Source organism: Pleurodeles waltl, chromosome 11 (assembly GCF_031143425.1).
Source record: "Pleurodeles waltl isolate 20211129_DDA chromosome 11, aPleWal1.hap1.20221129, whole genome shotgun sequence".
Taxonomy (NCBI): Eukaryota; Metazoa; Chordata; class Amphibia; order Caudata; family Salamandridae; genus Pleurodeles; species Pleurodeles waltl.
The window spans coordinates 780,318,416-780,343,102 of NC_090450.1; the positions used below are offsets into that span (position 1 = coordinate 780,318,416).

A 24,687-nucleotide genomic window follows, 5' to 3' on the forward strand; every position below is an offset into this window, starting at 1 on the left:
TGCTGATGGCTTGACTAATTTTTGAAACGACGCTTTAGAGCATTGTTAAATGGTGTCAGTACGGGTGTGTTAAATATTTTGTGTCGGCATATAGATAGGGCCATAGTATGATCCCAATGTATGGCATTAGAGACACTGCATCTGTAAGATTTACAGTGCAATGCTGTCTCCCCCATGACGACGAAAGAACCAACGCCATATCGCTCCTCTATAAAAAAAAATGCGTCTTCACTAGCCACTTTTTTCTAACTATGGGTTACATGTATACACCAATACACGTTTTCAGTACAGTGCTCCTGATGTCTTACAGAAGCCTTACTTATACGTTTGTATTATTCGTTCCCCCTCCAATAGCAATACGGTGCAGTAGACCGCCTTTCCCCTCTCCGTACAAATAACCTCTACTGTATAGCGCAACTGCTCGCGGTGTACAATTCAACGTACATGACTTGACCCCTTCGCGATAAAGGGAATAATAGCGTGCTGCGAAGGGGCTCCTTGCTCTGCTTTAGGCACAAGCATTACACCTGCTGTGTGCGCATCACCTGCCTTTATTTCTACTGGAGCATCCGCTCTCGCGAGATCCCCCCCGCATCTCTCTGCTCTGCGCCTAGGAGCGGTAGTGAATTGCTCGGGCGCGCGCAGCCTATTCGAACCCCGCCGCACGTTGTTCCCACCCCCGTCCCTACCGGCCCACTCCCCGTATTCAGCATTAACTGCCCTGTGCGGCGCGCGCTTTAACCTGGCGCGCGATCTCTACTGAAAAGCTACGCTCGCGCCACACTCTATATTCCAGGCGGGCGCGCGCGCCCTGATTGACAGGCAAGATGTCGGTGAGGAGGAGAGAGGCTGCGGGGAGGGATGCGGCAGCCGGGGACGGCCGACGGGCGGCGGCAGCGCGATGAGGGACGTAGGACGGAGCTCTGCGACCGGCAGACCGGGCGCTTAAGAGCCCTCGGAGGGGCAGGCGCTGGAATAATAGAGAGGCGGGCGAGTAACCCGCAGCATCAGCACCGGCAGCGCCACCTGCGCCTCTGAAGGGAGGAGGGGGTCGGGCACCACCGGAGAGGGAGTACAGCATCACCTGGGGCTAGAAAGGTGGCGGCAGTATCACCCGGAGGGCTGAAAATTACAATTGAGGAGTGCAGCATCACTTGGAACTAGGGGCAGTTGTGTCGCTGGGCGACTCAGCATCACCTGGGAGGGTGGGTATCGCCTGGGGCACAGGGGTGTTAGGACAGCACCACCTGGGGCACTAAGCAGGGGGATCGTCACATAGGGGTCGGACATCACTGGAGGGGACGCAGTATCACTGGATACACAGAAGTGGCAAATCTCCTGGACACAGGGAGCAGCATATTCTCAAAGAGGCTGAACATCACATATTCCATCCGGGTTTAACATCTCCTGGGGTGGTAAGGGGCAGCATCTGTTTAGAGGGGCTCAGTAACACCCTGTGGCCATCAGCCGGGGAAAGGTGGGTATAGCCTGTGGCCACAGAGGATAATATCACGTGAAAGAGAAGAGGGGCATCACCTGGGCCACTGTAAGGCAGCAGTATTTTAAGGGGAGGCGGTAACACCAGGTGGGCACAGTTACCGAGTGGGCGGAATCATCGAAGCAACAGACTGCTCTGGGGTCTTATCGCTTCACAGGAGGTAGGGGTACAGAGAAAAGACGAGCTTCACCTGTTGGGCTCTGCGTCAATTGGGGGCGGGGGCTTGTTTTACACGGGGTCTCATGAAAGGTGAGCTTACGTTGTGGGAGAAGAATAGCGTCGCCCAAGGGGCCAGAATCTCTTACTGAATCACTATCTTCTGTTAGGGGCAGCACCACCTGGAAAGGGGAGAGCAGCATTACCTGCAAGATTGAAACTGCATCACCTAAAAGGGGAGGAGCATCCTCATCAGTAGTTAGGGAAGAGGGTATTACCTGAAAAAGGGAATATAATTAACTGGAAGTCACATCATCTGGGGAGCTGAGGCATCATCGACTGGGAAGGGAGAGGCACAGAATACTCGCATGACGGGGGTGCTTCTTCGACAAACCCCCCGTTTATGACTGCGGTTTTGTATTGCTCGTACTGAGGCCTGTCATATGGCGCTTTTCTAAGGGCTGTCAGGGGCATATCTGGCGTTCACTGTATTTATAGGCCCCCGTGGGTGGGGGAGTCCGGCGCCGACACCTGGGTGGCCGAGGGCGGTGCGGGCCCAGCCATGGACGACGAAAGCCTGCCGCGAAGTGAGGAGCTGCCACAGCCCCTGAGTTTGCAGAAAGCCCTGCAGCAGTGCGAGCTGGTGCAGAACATGATCGACATCAGCATCTCAAACCTGGAGGGGCTGCGGACCAAGTGTGCCACTTCCAACGACCTGACCCAGAAGGAGATCCGCACCTTAGAGGTAGGTCAGCGCTCTGGTTCTTTTAGCGCTGCATGGGGGTGGCCCGCTGCAGACACAGCGCCTCGTGTGACACAAGTATCGGCTGCGCTGCAGTGGGTTATGTGCACACACAGAACACTGAACTGCTGTACAGGTGTTTGTGGCGCGACTTGGGGCTACCCTCTGCATACACTAAGCACCTCTTACACGTACTCGGGGCACTGCATGGGGCTACTCTCTCCACACACAGAATGCATATAGCAAGCACGTACTCCACGAGATGTCATCTTCCGAAGACACACAACACCTAGCCTGTTTATAGCATGCACGTTTGGCGCTGTGTCTGACTTCCGGTTGCACACTGTCTGCCCCCCTGAGACGATAGGGTAACTTGGTGGGTTGATCAACAGCTGCAGATATTTGTGTGCACATTGGAGGGCACAGGCTCAACAACTTACAGCTAACTCTGCTTCCACCATACTGCGGTCGATACACGTAGCAGTGGAATAGATCTCTTGAAAATCACTCGTCACTTGATTGCCAATATAAAAATATGTGGTGTGCGCTGACTGAAAAGTCACTATTATTATGACGGTCACTGCCAGAATAAATGAGGTAACTGCACCTTTACACACCGACTTCTCTTTTGACTCAAACATCCACAGTGCTGTATGTAGCTGTCGCCAGCACATGCTCAGCACCCCAGACGCACGTGTTCATGGCTCAGAAAGGTGAAGTAGGGTGACAAAGCCATGGCGGTGATTGTCTTAAGCACCCCATGTACTATATCCTTTTATGTTTGTCTTTCACAGCCCTTTTAATTGATATTGCACAATTTCTTCACATGAAATGTCTGATGCCCCATGCTTTAAATGACTTGAGACTAGAAACGTGAAGAGTGGATCTAAAGGGGATGTTTTAAAAGAACATAGTACACAGTAACAACTTTCTATTACCAGTGGCACGAAGCCAGTCACTTGATATCATGTTCTTTAGATTTGTGATTATAGTACTCTTTCTATTATCATTGAAAATTGGGGTTTCGTGAGTTTAATATTGTCTTTATTTGCACGGGGGAGTAACCAGCACCCTTTTTGCTCTATAGGACCAATAGTTGTATGTGATTTTTCTCTTTCTTTAGAACTGTTTACCCTACGCACAGTGCTTGGTTGTAGGGTGTAGCTGAAAAACGTCTTTATTGATCCCTGTATCTGCAGTGTAGCTCTTTGCACTTCTTTCACAAAGTGCATTCTTTAAACCTCTCACTTGACAGCCATTTCCTTGCACCTTTTACCCGTGGCACGTTTTAACATATCCAGCACACGTTGATTCCCCTTCTCTGCCTATAAAATTTTTCATTCACCTACTGTCTTGTAGCATATCTTTCATGGGTTTGCTTATGTTCCCGATCAGAGGGTACCTAGCCTGGCTACTTGGGCTGGGCTGTTTCTGTTGGCGTGGGATGAAGGCCGATTTGCATGTGACTGGTTCCTGTCTAAGGTCAATGGTGGAGAAAAAATGATGGAGTTGAATGTGGCCCAGTAATTGTCACTGTCTGATATTACACCAAGCTCCTAACGTATCACTTTTTTGTTTTACACATATATACCATGTGCCCCTTGGCTTGTCACACACGCTTTGCATCACATTTACGCCGACCTTTTTCTCCATTAAACTATTTTTTCTATTTCTGACTTTATACGTGATTCATTTTTAAAATCTTTCTCCTTTTGATTATGGGAGATTTGTTTGTTACATTTTAGTTGTTTGTTATGTTTTATTTTGCCAACCATTCTTTGCCGTTGTTTCCTTCCCAGGATTAGCACTGCCTTTGGCAAAATTTTAAGGTACACCACTACCTGAATAAAATCATCTCCCCAACTCCTTGCTATTGGTCATTTTATCTTTATTCCTTGCCTGTTATTTATTTTCTCACTCACCCCGTCAGTGGTAAATTTCCAGGTATCCCTTTCGAATGGTCATTTTTCAGGTTCTCACTTCAGTGGCATTTACTCGGTACCCACTTGCTTGTACCAACAACAGGGTAATTTTTTAGTTACACCCTCAGCTGTGATAATTTTCCCAGTGCCATGCAGCTCTCCTAGTCTAAACAATGGAAGCAGTGTAAATCTAACTTCACCACATTGTATTTTTCATACCCTGAAATGTAATTCACTTCTAATAATGAAAGTGGAAGTTGTCTGGGAGGAAATTCTATAAGGGTAGTGTAAGAATTTAGGTTATTGGTTGACGGAGGTGGAAACCCCATTCAGGCAACAACTACAATCCTCATCAGGGTGCATCACAAGTCACTAAAGTAACCTGTGCTTAACCCTCTGGTTAAATAGGCAAGCTTAATATGGAGGCAAACTGTAAATTATTTATGCAGCACACAAACAGAAAGTGGAAACACAACACAAGAAAAATCTCAAACCAATTTAGAAACAGAGTACATTTCATCAAATAAAATAATACCAGAATGACAAAAATCGAATCAGTAGAAGAGGAGATATGCAATTTCAAACTCTTAAGTATATATAGGGGGTGATTCTGACCCCGGCGGTCAGAGACCGCCGGGGCCAGGGTCGGCGGGAGCACCGCCGACAGGCCGGCGGTGCCCCGCAGGGCATTCTGACCGCGGCGGTTCGGCCGCGGTCAGATGCGGAAAACCGGCGGTCTCCCGCCGGTTTTCCGCTGCCCATGTGAATCCTCCATGGCGGCGGAGCGCGCTCCGCCGCCATGGGGATTCTGACACCGCCTACCGCCTACCGCCATCCTGTTCCTGGCGGGTCACCCTTAACAGCGATGAAGTGCAGGTTGGTTACAGGTACCAGGTAAGTCGTGCTGAAAAAGTTAACTTCTTAAAGTCCGGCACTAACCATTCCATTTGTGGTGGAAGAGGCAGCGAGGAGCAGGCAGAGCGTTCTGGATGGTCGTTGCTGTAGCATAAAAAGCAGGCCAAGAGGTGCGGGCTGTTGTAGCTATAGCACGTAGAGTCAGTCGGGTGTCGCAGACGGTGATTGCTGGAACTTCTGGGCTGTTGTGCAAAGTCAGATCTTGTGTTGACTGTTGTTTCTGCCGGTCATTGTAGCGTGAAGATTTGGGTTCCCCAGAGGCTTGCATTGGCGGTCGTTGCAGGCGGCAGAGTCTTGGCACAAATGGGCCCCATCGCGGTCATGAAGAAGCCAAAACCTCAGGACTTCTCCTTTCTTCTTAGTAGGAGCTCAGCTGACAGATGCCAACCAAGAGTCCAAGACGTGGGGGCACCTCTTGGGGATCGGAAACTCACCCCAGCAGAGGCCAGGAGGACTGAGGCAGGTCCAGTGCAGCAGATCAGTTGGGTAGTTGCAGGGAGGCCTCTGGAGCTTGTTGTGTCCCTGTAGCTGAGACAGGTGGTCAGCTATTTAACTCTTGGAGTCCCTCAGGTTAACCTGAGATGAAGGGAGCAGGTCCAGTCTACCTTCTCAGACAGCAAGGAATCCTCAAGCAGCAGGGCAGTACCCTGGCAGCAGCAGGACAGTCCTCTGGTGGCAGGGCAGTCCTTATTGATGTCCACAGGTCCAGGAACATTCTGATGAGTGTCTTTGCAGGTCCAGTAGTTATACCTGGTGCCACCCTTTGAAGTGGGGGATTCCCTATACTACCCCTACATCTGCTTCTGGAAAGTTCTTCCCTTGTCAAATCTCCAAGGGGTCTGGGTGACAAAAGACAGTACAAGCCAGGTGTCATATTTCTGTGTGTGCTGGAGGCAGTCATTTTAAGTGCAAGTGGGGGCTTGGTGCAGCTCCTACCAGTCATCCTGCCAGGATGGCCCAGCCTGTCCACACCTAATCGACCTTTGTGTCATGTCTAGGAGAAATACACAAACCTCAACAGCAGAGTGATTCATAGTCATGTGACCAGGACATTGGCAGAAGGCACAAATGGTTAGGACAAGAAAATGGCAACTTTGTAAAAGTGGCATTATCATAATTGACTGTAAATCTGAATTAACCATAAAAGACGATTTTAAATGACAATTCATTTGAGTGTACACAGTGTATTTCTACCTGCTCCCAATCTGAAGTTATCATTTATTAAATTTAAAACTGTAACACAATTTTTCACAGCCATAAAAATGACTTTAGGAGTTTTTCACTAGCAGGGCAAGAAAACTAAAGTACACATCCTACTCTGTAAATACAATGCACCCTGCCCTATGAGCCTTTAGACCCACCTTAGGAATGCCTTATAAGTATTTAAAAAGGAGGAGTTAGGCCCTGGGTACATGTAATACTATTTACTAGGGAGTCACAAGTACATTAAGTGTACCAATCAGGAAGATGCCAATTGTATAATGTTTTAGGAACAGAGCACACACACACTTTACCACTGGTTAGCAGGGAAAAAGTGCCAAGAGTCCTAACTCCCACAAAAACGAGTTCAGCAACAGAAGGCACAAATCTGGAGGAGACCTTGCAAAGAGGGCCAGGTGCAACAGGCAGCTTGATGCCTCCTCATGTACAATAGAATGAGAAAGTCTCTGGGATCTGAGAAAAGTATTGGCACTGCATGGAGGTGTGTGACAGAGAGTAAAATGGGGCATATTGTTTCGCTCATGCGCAGCCGGGGCAGTAGCTTTCCAAACACTTCGTCTCAAACCCTTGCATTAATAGGTTGCCAGTCTCTTTAGGCAATGAGCCATTACCCACCTTGGATTTGCCCACCTGTAAGAGCCTTTAAGAGCATAAAAGGGACTTGGAGCACCAAGTCCTGCTCAAAACTTTGTCTTCCTTCAGCCTAGCAGGATTAGGTGGAATCTGTGCCTTTTAAAGACTGTAGTTTTTGCTCAGGATACCAATATTGCTTTGGCTTCCACGTCTTACCTCATTCACAAGATTTAGTTGTACAACAGTAGGCGGTGTCTCTGCCTTTAAACAAGGTGTGTCGCTACTGCTCATGACACCAACTCCCCTACTTGACCATTCAACATAATTTTAGTTATGTGACAACATCTCTACCCTGTGGATTTTGGCATGTGGATTCTGAGGTCTTTTTTGATTACTCCCTTATTTTGGTGTAAACATGCACAATCCCGCTGCTCCTATGGCTAGGCTGCTGCTGTCTACTAGCTGCCTATATGTCTTAGTTCTTACTATAATGTAGTTTGTGCAGTTGTCTCTCACCCCTTCTCCTCCATCACACTGCTAGGTTTTGCACCCAGAGACGTGAAAAGAACACCTCTATTGTCAATTCTGCTAGACAGCAAAGTGAATCCCACACAGGATCACAGTAAACATTACACTGTCCAACCAAGCACTACCCATTCGAAAATGCACGTCAGAGACGTAAATGGGGGTATGATTTCCACTTGCTCCTGTTATAATTTTCTATACTCCCCATGTCCTTGTTACTTGCTAGTACCTCCTTGTGGTAATTTCCTCTGTATTAACTGCATTGTACTTTCCCGTTACCCCTTTCGCAGTAATTTTGCCAATACCTCACACTAGTGATAATGAATAATGCCCCTCCCGCACCTGTTGCAATTTTCCTATAGTGAACGGTGAGGCACTTTACCAGTACTGAACTTGTCAGTACAGTCACGCATGGTGTCATTTTCCCATATCTCAGTCTTATGCTAATTTTCTCAGAATTGACAAGTGGTACCTTCCCAATCACCCCTCCACTGTGTTTAAGTTTCAGTGTCATTGCTTGCGGTGCCTTTCTGGTCCCGCCTAGCTGCGGGGTTGTTTGCATGCAGTCGTGTGGCGTGGCTCTTAGAAGCGAAGCAGCTGAGGTGACTGGATTGTGGCTACAGGTTCTGGAGATGGTTGCAAGGTGCTTCTTCTACGGGGCCCAGAGCGCCGTCCCATCGCTTCACCGATATGGGGTAGCAGGCAGAGGCGTTGAAGTTCAACGAGGTATTAGTAGCCTGGGAGTTGGCAGCATGCGATTGTAAGCAAAAAAAAAAAGAGAGAGAGAGATATTACATTACAGAAATTCATTTTCAATTTCATAGGTGGAAATAGCAAACCAGCGTTTCAGGAACATAATTGAAAGTTGGGTGGGAGTGGGACGTTTGCTTGTCAAATTCACAAATCAACCAGCGTATTACAAATCTGAGAGGTAGTTTGTTTCGTGGACTGTTTGGCTATGTTCATTGCAGCTTTTTAGTGGGAACTTCCTTCCGGGAATGCAGATGTTTTATTTTCTAGTTGGTATTATTTTCTGCTCTGTGAAGTCTGATACTGATTTCCTGTTTTAAAACTTTACACATGCGTTGACCTCGGGAGTAGTCGGGTAACAGGTGCTGAATTGCCATATTGTTCCTTTGGAACTGCCCGTGCTACCCTTGGTCTCAAGGGTCATGTAGGCATGGCAAGAACAAAAAGTAGTCAGGGCCTTGTTAACGTTTTATAATTTCCACTTCTTACCATTCACTTAACCCCCAAGAACCAAATAGGAGGCTCTCAGGGACTGGGGTTGGACATAGGGTCGGGCCTGTGATGGCCAGGGGCAAAGTATGTATGATGTAATTCGTAACTTCTGTTGTTGCTTACATTGTGAAGATGCACAGGGGGGATCACGCCAATTAGCGTGACACAAGACTGAGGAACTCTTGATGCTTTGAGACTTTTCCTTACTTGAAGCGCATCAGCCAGTCTCGCTTAACCTGTCGAGAATATTAATCTAGTATCCTGGTAGCCTATTAAGCGATGATGATCGAAACTGAATTGGTTTCTGTTAGTGAATATGCTTGAGAGATCGCCATTTAAAGGTGTCAAAAGTCCTATGTTGGAAATGTTTGAAAGTTGCAGGCCGAGGGTTGAGAAAAATGACGATGGCAATGTATGTGACTTTATTGACGTCAACTGATGGCTTTAAATATCTTGGGGCTTACATAACTGTTGATGACCATAGAGACTGAGAACCTAACTTCTTCAATCAGGCTTTTAGGATGCAGGCTGACCTCACATTTTGGTCTCTTCTTCCTCTCTCTCTCATTAAAAGAACAACCATGTTTACAATACTGTTACTTCCATAGCTTCTTCAGCAATTCCAACAACACCCATTGAAAATCCCTTGCCCCTTCTTCAAATGTATAATGTCATTGATCTGAAGCTTCATGTGGTGTGGTAGAGACTTGGGATTGCACTTTATCACTGCCAACCAGTCCTAAAATGCTTGTGCATACTCCCCTAAACATAGCTTGATTGATATATACCTAATTGGTATATGTAATTTACTTATAAGTCCCTAGTAATGTGCACTACACATGCCTAGGACCTGTAAATTAAATGATACTAATGGGCCTGCAGCACCGATTGTGCCACCCACTTAAGTATCCTTTTAAACATGCCCCAGGCCTGCCAATGTAGCCTGAACGCAGTGTCACACTGCCATGTCGACTTGGCACTTAAAACACGTTGCCAAGCCTTAAACTCCCCTTGTATTATATATAGGTCACTCATAAGGTAGGCCCTCACCTGTGAGACTCTGCTGTGTTCAGTAAGGGCTTGGAGCCCGTCTGTCACTCACCATTTGTTGGTTTGAGTGGCACTCTTCTTTACAGCCTTGTAATCTGTCAGGGCATACCTGGCATCACTTCCGTTTCTCTGTGTGGAGCTAACTTTATTTTATTTTGCCAAGTTGACTTTTTTCAGTTTCTTCTCATGTTTTTTTTCTTTTTGCCCTTGGGATGACAATTTGTTCAAAATACGCGAGACCTATTGCATTGCAAATGCTTGTCTCTATTGTGAGAACTATCCCTCTCATAGGATAACATTGGGGATTCCTTATTACATTTAATAAGCTGTAATTTCTAATTGAGAGGCGGTAGATCTGTCTTGTTTAGTACTTATGCAATTGTAATGACACATCCTCTTTAATGGCAAAGTCAGATTTATTGTTACAATTTTGAAAATGCCAGTTTAAGAAAGTTGGCATCTACTGATCTGAGTATTCCTGCAGCCTGTCTCTGATCACTTGATTGGAGTGGGTGACTGCTGGACTTTGTTTATTTCCCATAGACGGCCACACAAAATGGGAACTTAGGTGTGACTTGATGGTACCTGATGGGCCATCCTGACAGGATGGGAGGGAGGAGCTGGCCACAGCCTCACACTTACATCTGAGTAAATTGTGTCCTTTCCCCACGCAAAGGGCTGCATACCTCCCTGTAGTGAGTCTAAGCTAGGGCAGGAAGGGAAGACCTCTGCGCATTTCAAAGACTTCTTTGACGTCCCCCCCCACTGGGCATAGAACTGGACCTCAGACCCTACCTGTTCAGTACACTTCTGGAGCTGTGGATACCTTGCCAGTAGGAAAGATTGTTGTGCTGCTACAAGGACTGTCACTCTGCTGGACTGCTGCTCTAGAAGAACTGCTGCCTTGCAGTGCTGATCTGCTGCCCTCCTTACCTGGGTAAGAAGGACTGGACCTGCATCTCTACAACCCTGACCCCCAGGGTGACACTAAAGGCCAACTGACTGGTCTCCTGATCTAAAGTCTCAAGGACATAGGACTTCCAACCAACTCCACACTGCAACTGGACTCTACCAGCTGCGAGCTTGACCTGCCAAATGGTGCCAGCCCAGGCCTGGGCCCTTGGAAGTAGCACTTCAAGTGCTGCTCCAGCAGACCCACAGCATCTCAGTTCTTGTATGGACATAAACGGTGCATCTCTGCTGTTGCACCAATATATCCGACACTTCACTTTTGGACCCAGCACTGTGGGCTTTCTTTGGCTAAAGGTTCCTGCAGCCCTGTCGACAGCATCCACGACAACAACAAACCCCACATTGCAGCCGCTGTGCTAATCAGAATCAGCGCATCGATGTGGCTGACACTTTCACTTGAACTCCAGCTCACTTCAGTTCTGATGCATCGCTACCGCTGCGTGGGGAACTTTGACGCATCTCCTCAACTGCGTGGGGAAAAGCGACACATATCCTTGATGGCTTGATTCAGAATTAACACAATGCTCCAGCACTAGGATTTAAGGTACTTTGGTTCAGTGGGCTCAATGAGGTTCCTTTTGTGGGCCCCCACTCCACCGCTGTCGGCTTGAACGTTTGACTTTTTCTTAGTCTGATGCGACCAGATAGCCCTGGCTTGCGCTTTTTGCTTTGAAGCACTTTTTACAGTTTATTCATTACAAATTCATAGCTCATATACCTTTTTTTGGATTTATGTAATTTGTCTTTTTTCATTGATTACATTAAGATCTATTTTTCTAACCAGGTCTGGTATCTTTTTGTATGGTGTTCCCACTGTTTTACTGTTCGAAGTGTGGCACAAATACTTTAGACATTGCCTCTCAAGTTAAGCCTGACTGCTTTGTGCCAAGCTACCAGAGTGTGAACACTGGTTAATTTCAGCGTGTTTGTGACTTATCCTGACTAGGATTGTAGTTCCTGCTTGATCAGGGTGCATATATCTGTCAACCAGAAATCCTATTTCTAACAATCCACATATCAGGAACCTGAAGGAAGGAGCTCCCTAAGTCCAACCCCTTGGAGGCTTGACTGTTGATGGGCGAGATTGGGCGGAAACAAATATCTTCAATTTATCATATCAAAGTGAGTAACTTGCCTGATACACTTGATCTACTGATAGTAGGATTGGAGAGATATTGTATACCCCTGTCAGATGACAATTGGAGGAATAAGAGGATGGTCTCTAGAGTGTCAATCATTGCTGTGTAATTTAGATTGACACAGTTGAGGATACTTCACAGGGTTTATATCACTTCCCTTAAGAGGAAGTGCTTTGGATGAGTCCCTGTCCCTGACTGCCTTAGGTATGGATGGAAGAAGGTTGATTTCCCACACCATCTGGTACAGCCTGGTACTAAAGTGCTTTTGACCTGACGTGTTAGCAACACTGAGCGATTTGCTGGGTTGGCCATGGAACCTGGAACCCACGCTTACTTTGCTCCATATTACTAAAAACATTGACTTTAATAGATACAAAATGGCTCTCCTCCATCTAGGGCTAGTGGTAGCAAAAAGTGATATTACTAGAGACTAGGGTAAAGCGTCCTTTCCCGGTATATGGGTTGAGGGGTTGGACCATTGCATGGCTCTTGTAGTACCGATTTATGAGCCTAGAGGCTGTCTAACAAACACACTAAGGTGTTCACAGAAACAGGAGTACAATGGTTATTGTTGACTAAGCTTGTTCTATGCTATATGTGATATGTACCTTGCTGGACTGTGTTTAACGCTCAAGACAAGAGCATATTTTCTTTTATATGTGTATGGTGACGATATGGTATCAATCAATAGGATTGTATTGTATGTTACATAAATTGTAAAAGTTCACTAAAATTATTATCTAAAAAAAAATTAAAAGTGAAAACCTGTGCACATTCGCTCTACCAGAGGTTCAGACATCAATATCCACACCTTACCAAGTATTATGAAATGCCCATGTTGCTGCCTGTTATACCTTTCGAATAGTGCCAGACCTTTCTTAAACCAATCGAGAAAAAAATACAGGATTCTAGTTTAAGCCAGCATAAACGATATGTGCCTATTTCTTAACACGAAGTCTGAAAATATATATAGTTATACATGCAAACTCAATTGGAAGTAGAAGCCCTGGATTCCTATGTGGCACAGCAACCTTGTCAGTAAATTTGAATCTCGGAAATATTAACCTGAGAGCAGAGTTCAAGTAGCTTGAATAAGAAGAACTGACCCTTTCCCTGATGCTTTCCCTAGCATCCACCTCAAAGTGTAGGATTCAGGATCTGAGAGCAAAACAGAAGAACATTTCTGGTTGCAAACTGATCGATCATGGGCACCCACATATCCAGCATTTCCCCTAAAACACTTGGTTTTAGAAACAAAAATACTGTAGAAATGGGGGAAAATGACTGACATGGTCAAACACCTGATTATTTGCCCTTCAATTGGCGGCACTTGTCCGAGACAACAAGTTGACATCAACGCAGTTTATAGTATGAGCTGACCGGTCCTCTGGGGAGATAGGCCTTCACACCTCATTGTTTGCATAACTTTCTCATGGTGATCATGAACGTCAGTAATTATGCCCTTAATCTTGTCTGTAAATTTAACACTTCCTGGCCCACCATCTCCAGCCCCTTCCAGTTGAATGATCTTGCCCTGTCTGATCAGACTGCTCCAACTAGGCTGACAACAACTCAAAAGTTGCTCTGAAGCTAAGACTCATAACATCTGTAATCACCTCCTTCAGCACTGAAATGTTCTCCTCTCTCAAGATTTCCTGACTGACTCCAACATTGGAATGCTTCATGCATCAAGGGTATCACAGAGACTGCCAGTTCATAGTCCTGGGATTCTGTACTCTACTATCCCAACACTCATATGGAAGGAATCTTCAGTAATGCTGAGACTGTATGATGGCACCAATTAAAATTTCATAAACTCAAATAGCTTGGTATCTAAGGTGTGGTGAATCAACTCGTCATCGAGGCAAGCCCCAGCTTCCAGCGATGATGGTAGCAATAAGAGCATCCTCACTACCTCCTGAAGTGAAAGCCAGTTTAGGCTGGAGTTGGTAAGTGCCATTCACCTTATTTGTTACATCTTAATTCATGACAGTCCAAATTTCTCAATGATCGTAAAAAACACCCCACAACTACATCAAGAAAGAGGATACTCGTTAAAACATCAACTGCAAGAAGGAGATACAGTGCATCATATTTTAAAAATAAAAGTCTTAAAATTTTCTGTCACTTAAATAAAAGAAGAGGACCAGAAATACATGAATAATAGTGCATTTCCTTTGTAAAATGTATATACAATGTCCCTTATTTTCCCTTATTTTGTCAGCCAGAAAGGGAATAGTCATGATAGGATTAAGGCCTATTCTAATTGTTTTTAAATTTCCATACATATAAAGGATCCGGCAAGTGATAGAGATATGGGTGTATATCCGGGCTACTCAGGGAAGACACTGTCATTTGGATTAAGGATTTCTGAGAGAGATACTCCTTATTTTTCTGACAGGATAGAATTCAAGCAGCTTCCCAAAGTAACTTTTGTGTGGGAAGGGCTCCCAAATGGCAAAAAACCTCTGCAGATAAGATATGATCATTGAGTTTTTGTACTTTCCTCTTGAGAGCCCAAGCCCATTTTAGTTCACTTCTTTGGGCTTCAATCCAGCATAGCTGTGCTATTCTTTCTGGATTACCAGCCAATTGAGGTTATTTAAACAAACATATTTTGTCATATATATGTCCAAGAAATCAACTTTACTTCACATCTGATACCCTGTATCGTGGATCCCTTTGGGAGATTTAAACACATTTTATACAAACATTTTCCAAAGGATCTACAATATCCCCTTAATCTATGCATAATATTCCAGATCTGTACAAAGCTAAGGGAGTGGTCTAATGCAAAAATGTATTTAAAATGGTGAAAATGATAGACTCCGATAAATGTTATTAAACTTCACTAGGGAGCCTGCCTGTATGTAACAATGCTCTTGATCTATTATCCTACAAATGTTGGTTCCAATTCAGTTTGGCAGTAAAGAACAACTCCAGATATTTATTGACTGTGACTTTTTTTTTTTTTATATTATTAATATACCAATTGAAATTGGATATTTTTTTCCAAAAATGAAGACCCTTATCTTAGCCAAATTAATTCTCAGGTGGTTTGCACAATATTCTGTCAGTGTGTCTGTTTTTTTCGGGAGACATCTTGCGGTATAATCTAGAATAACGAGCTCATCCGTGTATATCAGCCAGGGAATGTGAGTTGCTCCCATTTTTGGTGAAAAAAGTTTATTTTACTCAGAGATGGGGAGATCAGCTACATAAGGACTGAAAATAATCAGGGCTAACACACAGCTTTGTCGAAGGCCATTGTTGATTTATATTTTCCTAGTTGATTTACCTGACCCATCCATCTCCACTTTTGTCCAAATTGTGGTATGCAATTTCTGAATTAGTGACAACAGGTCCCTCAGGGCCTTCCAAATGCGGAGTTGGTTCCACAATTTTCCCTGTCCAAGTTATCAAAGACGGTGTGGAAATCTACAAAACAACAGCACAGTCTCTGGTTTATTTCTAGAGAATTTTTAATTAAGGGTCACAGTGCAAAACAGTGGTCTGTGGTTGAATGCTCTAAACGAAAACCACCTTGTTCTAAATGTGGAAGTTTATTTTCTAAGACTCCTTCTTCTAACATTGTGAGCAATTTTTTTTCTTTTTAAATGTGCCTCATCGAGACACCAATAAAAGGAAGGTACTAGTCTACCTCAATGCAATTGTAATTGATAAGGTCCCACCACTCTTACGTATGTAAGAAGCAATGAGATAGTGTACTGCAAATTGAAAAAATCCAGCTCACAGTGGGGTTAGCTTTAGGTTTGCACCCAACCTAACAAAAAGCCACCTTCATGAGAAGAGGAGCGTGACTGATGACGCCTCATTACCTTCAACCCAGGAGTTTACTAGTGAGAAATTTGATGTACAACGACATAACACACAACTATTGAGCCAGTAGTTCCTTCTGCTTGGTTGCTCTGTATTATAATTAAAGTAAATGGTACCTTGGAACCAGGGCATCAAAGCTACCAAATATGTCTGCCAGGTAAGCCAGGTGCTAACAGACTCTCACTGTTACTGTAAGAAAGTCCTTTTACAAGGTCTTTATTCTTTTCATAGATGGGAACACCAATGCAACATCCATCTCACAGGAATCTTCCTTAATGTCTAGGCTCAACGACAATCAAAACTTTGTAAGGTTTAGAAGCTCTGAATAAATTAAAATGACTGGCTGCACGAGGTGGAGTGAATCAACCAAATGCTGAGATAAGCTCAAGCTAAGAAGCACTGGCAGTTGGAAAACACCTGGGACAACCTACTGGCTAAACTCACAGGACAACATACTGGTATCGTCAGCACTGCATGAAGACCTGGAGCAATCTCTGGTAAACTGATTGAATCAGGTGAATGAGGATAGGCCATATCAGTACTGCAGGTTTTGTTCCTGTTGCAGTAAAGGAATTATCTATAAGGTTTACAGTTTGAAGTGCAACTTTCAAAATGAAATCCTCTCTTTTCAGAGCCATTGCCAAGCAGAAGCCTCTAGAGACTCTTTTATGCTTCTGGTACCAACATAACTGCCTGTTCACCATGTCTCATATATATTTTCCCAAAGTAGCACACAGAGCTGTTTTGATTGACCATAGTGTAATCATGTGAGCGATTTCCTATGGCGGCACAGAAAAATCAATCTACTCTCTTTCTGGGATAGTCTTACTACCCAGACATCTGATAATACACTTCAAATCATACTTGAACATATTCCAGATCGATTGTGTGACTGCAGCTTTGTAGATGGGAAACATTGACAATCTAACTCCGAATTTACCCATAGCTTATTTGTGATCTTCAAGTGCCTTCTTCACTGTTGCATTCACGATGCATCCAAAAGGCATCTGGTTAGAGATTGACTTGTGTAAGAACAGATTCTTGTAGCTGAAATCTCAATGTCATTCTGTAACCCAGACTGAGTATTCAGCCTCTCCTGCACCTGTCACCTGAAACACTACCCTGATGGAGTGAAATGCCACATCTGATATGCATTACATATAAAGTTTCAAGGACCTCTGTTCCTCTGCACAGACAGTTGATTCTTCTTCTATCACCGTATTAAACTGTCTCTTAAGTGGGGTCTCAAAGATGTAGGCCATATAAGGGAATTGTATTGATGGTTATTATTCGAACTGGCATGTGCTATCTGAAAGATATAGCCACCTTCTTATCAAAGGGGTATCTCAGAATTATGTACTTGGTTGCTGTTGAAACACTCCCATCAGATTTAGCAGCATGTAATGGTACTGCATTATGCCTAACAGATATGAGTGGGCTTTCTTCACAGTTTAGCTTTGGACATAAATTTAGGCAAGATGATCATCTCATACTCCCTGTGTGATCTCATGACCATCTTCTAGATTGAGCGATAACCAGTCATCTGAAAGGATAGGAGTTACAGTTTATTAAAAACTTTTTTCTTGTCTGTTATATCAGTCTCCACTGAAGGGAAAGTCAGATTTTACCTGACATGGTTCAAAATGTGACACACTTCCCTTCTATTTTTCCTATTACACTAACGATTGACAGGAAGTTGATTTAACTGTCCTGATACATGGAAAATTTCCTGCCAATTTCTTTCATCAGTGGCCTCCTTAATCATGGACTACAACTCCACCCCCAACGTGGGTAACTGAGATGATTCCCTACAGATAGCCCTTTCCTTCATTGATCCTTGTAATTCAATTAAGCAAGGGGAGTGTTTGATATGTTTGCTGTCCCTCACCATGTCCTCGCCAGGCCTACAACAACAATGTGAAACAACGAGCAGGAAAATCATCTAGGGCCAGATGTAGGAAGCCTTTTGCGCCTCGCAAGCTGCTAAAAACGAGACGCAAAAGGCTTAACGCGATGCACAACCTCAAATTGCGAGTCGGTACCGACTCGCAATTTGAGGCTGCGACTCGCAAATAGGAAGGGGTGTTCCCTTCCTATTTGTGACCGCATCGCCATGCAGAGTTGGTTTGTGACCGCGAATGCGGTCGCAAACCAACTCGCAGTTACCATCCACTTCTCATTTGCAAAAGGGAAGGGGTCCCCATGGGACCCCTTCCCCTTTGTGAATGCCACTAAAAATATTTTTTCAGAGCAGGCAGTGGTCCTATGGACCACTGCCTGCTCTGAGAAAACGAAACCAAATGGTTTCGGAATTTTTCTTTTTGCAGCTTGTTTTCCTTTAAGGAAAACGGGCTGCAAAAAGAAAAAAAACCTGCTTTATTCAAAAAGCAGTCACGGACATGGTGGTCTGCTGTTTCCAGCAGGCCACCATCCCCGTGAGTGCCTAGACTCGCTATGGGGTCGCAAACTGCGACCCACCTCATAAATATTCATGAGATGGGTCTTTGCGACCCCATAGCGAGTCGCAGAAGGTGTCTGAGACACCTTTCTGCATTTCATATTGCGAGTTGCAATTTGCGAGTCGCTATAACTCGCAAATTGCAAGTCGCAATATGCAACCTACCTACATCTGGCCCTTAGACTCCTATTTAAAACTGATGACCTATCTCCAGCCAGCTGAAAAAACTGCCAGCAAACTGCACTGCAACTCTAACCCTAGGCTGCACTATGGCCAACAACATAGATATTGCAGCCCTTCCAGTTCTACCATAGTTTACAACCTTTATCATCGCTATACTGCACACCTGCGTGTAGCGGAGACCAGGAAGTCTCTATAACATCAGAACATTAGTCAATGGCGAGAACAAAAAAGGTTTGTCCTTGTGACAGTAAAACAGGTGGCCTATACAAGGCATTTTCCTCTTATAGGCCAAGTGAAGAGATGGGGATTGTGGAGGATGTACAGGAGACATATAATAAAAAATTACCTTTTATAGGGATACTAAGGATCTGTTTCGTGGGTTAACATGCTTCATAGGTGAGAATCGTGAAAAGGTTGAGAGGTGAGGGACAAGGCTAAATCCGACAAATCATAGCAGTTGTAATACATGCTGACTAGTTTTGCTTTTCGAAATCCCCTGCTGAATCTCAGAAATGTTGAAAATGTAGCGAAAGGCACAGATTTACAGATCGAATATTGTATCGTAGAAGGCCAGAGCAATAAACATGTTGGGTCAAGAGGCACTTAAAAAATTGGTTTGTGAGTAGGATTTATTCTGCAAACCAGTTTATTATGTTGTAAATCAAGTTATGCATATCCTCGAAAACTTATTGGAAATAAATTCCACATCAACCTCGTTTTGTTCTAACTCTGTTTATTGGTTTTATGGAATATAGTTATCAACAGTGCAAGTTTACATAAAAACATTTGTTGACAGTAGCTGTTCGAATGACCTCGAGTATCGCACCCAGTCTCACACAGGCATTAAATAGTAAACATATCACAGTACAATTCCGAGTAGAGCATTGCTGACAAATATTTTACATGGAGTTCGAAGTGCAGTGGCCCCAGATCTTCAGATGTTTTGGGGCACAGCCCCTTCGGTTGTATATCTCTTTTTCTGCATTACAACCAAAGTCCGTTCCCCTGCACCAGGTGGATGAAGTAGGGGGTCTGGGGATCTCCAGTTCTGGGCAATGACTTGATTGGCTACTAAATATCCTATACCTGCAAATGCTCTTTGATGTGTGTTGTCAGCCCATCCGTCCATGGTCTCCAAGAGCACTACTTTGGGGCTTAGTTCTGCTGCAGTGTGTATTGGTTATTCAATATGAACATGGATCAAGGTTCAGTAAATAGTAATAGCGGGTCAAGACCATATGATGTGAAATAAGGAATCCCAGGGACACGACAGCAAGTGCAGCATGGCAATCTTGCTCACCACATCTTCCATAACCTATTTGGGCTGTAATATACCAAGTGAAAATAATAAAATTGTATTAGCCATAGGATGGAGGGAATGGCCAGGATTCACAAGGCCATTTTTGCCTCGCACCATGTGTTGTCATCAAGTCAGGGGATTGGGGCATTGAGTGATAAACAGGAGATTTCTTAGTGGGTTAGGGGGCCTTGTGTTAGTTTAGTCTCTAATAGAATAAATTCGGGACATGCACAAGAATCTCTCTGTGAGTCTCAAGGACATGTTGTATTTTAGGGTATTTAAAAAATTGTGAATTATGGAGGTTGTATTCAGCTTTAAGGTGATCAAAGGAAACAATATGATCTGTTTCCTATATGTCACTCAGTGTTGTGATCTGTTGGACTTTTTTTTCCTTACGCAGTGTCATCCCCAGTCTTTTTGCCTCCTTCCTCCTGGTTTTTCTGACCTCTCGCTGTTGGCTCTAGGACTCTGAGCACATTATCACTGCTGACCAGTGCTAAAGTGCAGGTGCTCTCCCATCTAAAGTTGGTATGTGTGAGAAGGTAGCCTCTTTCTAGCCTTGTTACTCCCACTTTTGGCCTGTTTGTGAATGTATGTCAGGATGTTTGTCACTGTTTTCACTGTCTCACTGGGATCCTGATGGCTAGGCCCCAGTGCTCATAGTGAAAACACTATGTTTTCAGTATGGTTGTTATGTGTCACTGGGACCCTGCTGGTCAGGACCCCAGTGCTCATAGGTTTGTGGCCTATATGTATGTGTCACTGGGACCCTGTCACACAGGGCCCCAGTGCTCATAGGTGTGCATGTATATGTTCCCTGTGTGGTGCCTAACTGTCTCACTGAGGCTCTGCTAACCAGAACCTCAGTGGTTATGCTCTCTCATTACTTTCAAATTGTCACTAACAGGCTAGTGACCAATTTTACCAATTCACATTGGCTTACTGGAACACCCTTATAATTCCCTAGTATATGGTACTAAGGTACCCAGGGTATTGGGGTTCCAGGAGATCCCTATGGGCTGCAGCATTTCTTTTGCCACCCATAGGGAGCTCTGACAATTCTTACACAGGCCTGCCACTGCAGCCTGAGTGAAATAACGTCCACGTTATTTCACAGCCATTTTACACTGCACTTAAGTAACTTATAAGTCACCTATATGTCTAACCTTTACCTGGTAAAGGTTAGGTGCAAAGTTACTTAGTGTGAGGGCACTCTGGCACTAGCCAAGGTGCCCCCACATTGTTCAGAGCCAATTCACTGAACTTTGTGAGTGCGGGGACACCATTACACGCGTGCACTACATATAGGTCACTACCTATATGTAGCTTCACCATGGTAACTCCGAATATGGCCATGTAACATGTCTATGATCATGGAATTGCCCCCTCTATGCCATCCTGGCATTGTTGGTACAATTCCATGATCCCAGTGGTCTGTAGCACAGACCCTGGTACTGCCAGACTGCCCTTCCTGGGGTTTCACTGCAGCTGCTGCTGCTGCCAACCCCTCAGACAGGCAGCTGCCCTCCTAGGGTCCAGCCAGGCCTGGCCCAGGATGGCAGAACAAAACTTCCTCTGAGAGAGGGTGTGACACCCTCTCCCTTTGGAAAATGGTGTGAAGGCAGGGGAGGAGTAGCCTCCCCCAGCCTCTGGAAATGCTTTGTTGGGCACAGATGTGCCCAATTCTGCATAAGCCAGTCTACACCGGTTCAGGGACCCCTTAGCCCCTGCTCTGGCGCGAAACTGGACAAAGGAAAGGGGAGTGACCACTCCCCTGACCTGCACCTCCCATGGGAGGTGTCCAGAGCTCCTCCAGTGTGCTCCAGACCTCTGCCATCTTGGAAACAGAGGTGCTGCTGGCACACTGGACTGCTCTGAGTGGTCAGTGCCACCAGGTGACGTCAGAGACTCCTTGTGATAGGCTCCTTCAGGTGTTAGTAGCCTTTCCTCTCTCCTAGGTAGCCAAACCCTCTTTTCTGGCTATTTAGGGTCTCTGTCTCTGGGGAAACTTTAGATAACGAATGCATGAGCTCAGCCGAGTTCCTCTGCATCTCCCTCTTCACCTTCTGATAAGGAATCGACCGCTGACCGCGCTGGAAGCCTGCAAACCTGCAACATAGTAGCAAAGACGACTACTGCAACTCTGTAACGCTGATCCTGCCGCCTTCTCGACTGTTTTCCTGCTTGTGCATGCTGTGGGGGTAGTCTGCCTCCTCTCTGCACCAGAAGCTCCGAAGAAATCTCCCGTGGGTCGACGGAATCTTCCCCCTGCAACCGCAGGCACCAAAAAGCTGCATTACCGGTCCCTTGGGTCTCCTCTCAGCACGACGAGCGAGGTCCCTCGAATCCAGCGACGCTGTCCAAGTGACCCCCACAGTCCAGTGACTCTTCAGCCCAAGTTTGGTGGAGGTAAGTCCTTGCCTCACCTCGCTGGGCTGCATTGCTGGGAACCGCGACTTTGCAGCTACTCCGGCCCCTGTGCACTTCCGGCGGAAATCCTTCGTGCACAGCCAAGCCTGGGTCCACGGCACTCTAACCTGCATTGCACGACTTTCTAAGTTGGTCTCCGGCGACGTGGCACTCCTTTGTGCAACTTCGGCGAGCACCGTTTCACGCATCCTCGTAGTGCCTGTTTCTGGCACTTCTCCGGGTGCTACCTGCTTCAGTGAGGGCTTTTTGTCTTGCTCGACGTCCCCTCTCTCTTCAGGTCCAATTTGCGACCTCCTGGTCCCTCCTGGGCCCCAGCAGCGTCCAAAAACGCCAAACACACAAATTGCGTGTAGCAAGGCTTGTTGGCGTCCTTCCGGCGGGAAAACACTTCTGCACGACTCTCCAAGGCAAGAGGGATCCGTCCACCAAAGGGGAAGTCTCTAGCCCTTTTCGTTCCTGCAGAAACCTCAGCTTCTTCTGTCCAGTCGAAGCTTCTTTGCACCCGCAGCTGGCATTTCCTGGGCATCTGCCCATCTCAGACTTGCTTGTGACTTTTGGACTTGGTCCCCTTGTTCCACAGGTACCCTAGATTGGAAATCCACAGTTGTTGCATTGCTGGTTTGTGTCTTTCCTGCATTATTCCTCTAACACGACTCTTTTGTCCTTAGGGGAACTTTAGTGCACTTTGCACTCACTTTTCAGGGTCTTGGGGAGGGTTATTTTTCTAACTCTCACTATTTTCTAATAGTCCCAGCGACCCTCTACAAGGCCACATAGGTTTGGGGTCCATTCGTGGTTCGCATTCCACTTTTGGAGTATATGGTTTGTGTTGCCCCTATCCCTATGTTTCCCCATTGCATCCTATTGTAACTATACATTGTTTGCACTGTTTTCTAAGACTATACTGCATATTTTTGCTATTGTGTATATATATCTTGTGTATATTTCCTATCCTCTCACTGAGGGTACACTCTAAGATACTTTGGCATATTGTCATAAAAATAAAGTACCTTTATTTTTAGTATAACTTTGTATTGTGTTTTCTTATGATATTGTGCATATGACACTAAGTGGTACTGTAGTAGCTTCACACCTCTCCTAGTTCAGCCTAAGCTGCTCTGCTAAGCTACCATTATCTATCAGCCTAAGCTGCTAGACACCCTATACACTAATAAGGGATAACTGGGCCTGGTGCAAGGTGCAAGTACCCCTTGGTACTCACTACAAGCCAGTCCAGCCTCCTACATTGGTTGTGCAGTGGTGGGATAAGTGCTTGAGACTACTTACCACTCTTGTCATTGTACTTTTCATAAGAGAAAAATATACAAAACAAGGTCAGTGTATATACACATAGCCAAAAAGTTTTGCATTTCCTCTTTTCACTCTTTTCTAAGTGCTGAAAAGTACTCCTAAACTTTCAAAAAGTTCTTAAAAGTTTAAAAAGTTTTTTTCAGTCTTTCCAAAAAGTTCTGAAAACTTTTTTCTCTTTTTCTATCACTTTAACTCTCTCTAAAAAATGTCTGGTACAGGCCAAAATGTTGAACTGTCCAAAATTGCATATGATCACCTTAGCTGGAAAGGAGCAAGGAGTCTCTGCATAGAGAGAGGTTTGAGTGTAGGGAAGAATCCTTCCTTAGAACTGTTAATTAATATGCTTAGAGTACAGGATAAGGCCATAAGTGCCCAATCTGGTGAAAAAGTAGCTAATGGTTCTCAATCTGATCCAGGGACTCCCCCAGGAAAAGGTTCAGGAAAGAAACTTCTCAGCCTGCCCATTACTAGACAGTCTAGCATAGTTGGTACAGAGGTTGAATCACACCATACTGATGGTGTGCTCTCACATTATGCTGGTATCCAAGCTGTTAGGGTGCCCTCTGTAAGGGACAGGTCTCCTTCTGTTCATTCCCATCATACCTCTGTATCTAGAAATGTCCCTCCCACCCACCCTGATGACAGATTGTTAGAAAGGGAGCTCAATAGATTGAGAGTGGAACAAACCAGACTGAAGCTCAAGAAGCAACAGCTGGATTTGGATAGACAGTCTTTAGAATTAGAGAAGGAAAGACAGAAGTTGGGTTTAGATACCCATGGTGGCAGCAGCAGTATTCCCCATAGTCATCCTGCAAAAGAGCATGATTCCAGGAATCTGCACAAGATAGTTCCCCCTTATAAGGAGGGGGATGACATTAACAAGTGGTTTGCTGCACTTGAGAGGGCCTGTGCTGTACAGGATGTCCCTCAAAGGCAGTGGGCTGCTATCCTATGGCTATCATTTAGTGGAAAGGGTAGGGATAGACTCCTTACTGTGAAAGAAAGTGATGCCAATAATTTTACAGTTCTTAAGAATGCACTCCTGGATGGTTATGGCTTAACCACTGAACAGTACAGGATAAAGTTCAGAGAGACCAAAAAGGAGTCTTCACAAGACTAGGTTGATTTCATTGACCATTCAGTGAAGGCCTTGGAGGGGTGGTTACATGGCAGTAAAGTTACTGATTATGAAAGCCTGTATAACACAATC

General features: G+C 45.1%; 1 protein-coding gene across 1 annotated transcript in view; it reads left to right on the top strand.

Moving 5' to 3' along the window:
• Positions 1–629: 629 nt before the first annotated feature.
• The window catches only part of KSR2 (kinase suppressor of ras 2), a 2,099,185-nt gene continuing 2,075,127 nt past the window's right edge, over positions 630–24,687 (top strand). Inside the window, exon 1 of the mRNA XM_069212691.1 lies at positions 630–2,399. Within this exon, the coding sequence (XP_069068792.1) occupies positions 2,217–2,399 (183 nt within the window). The 5' untranslated portion in view covers positions 630–2,216. The remainder of the gene's footprint in view (positions 2,400–24,687) is intronic.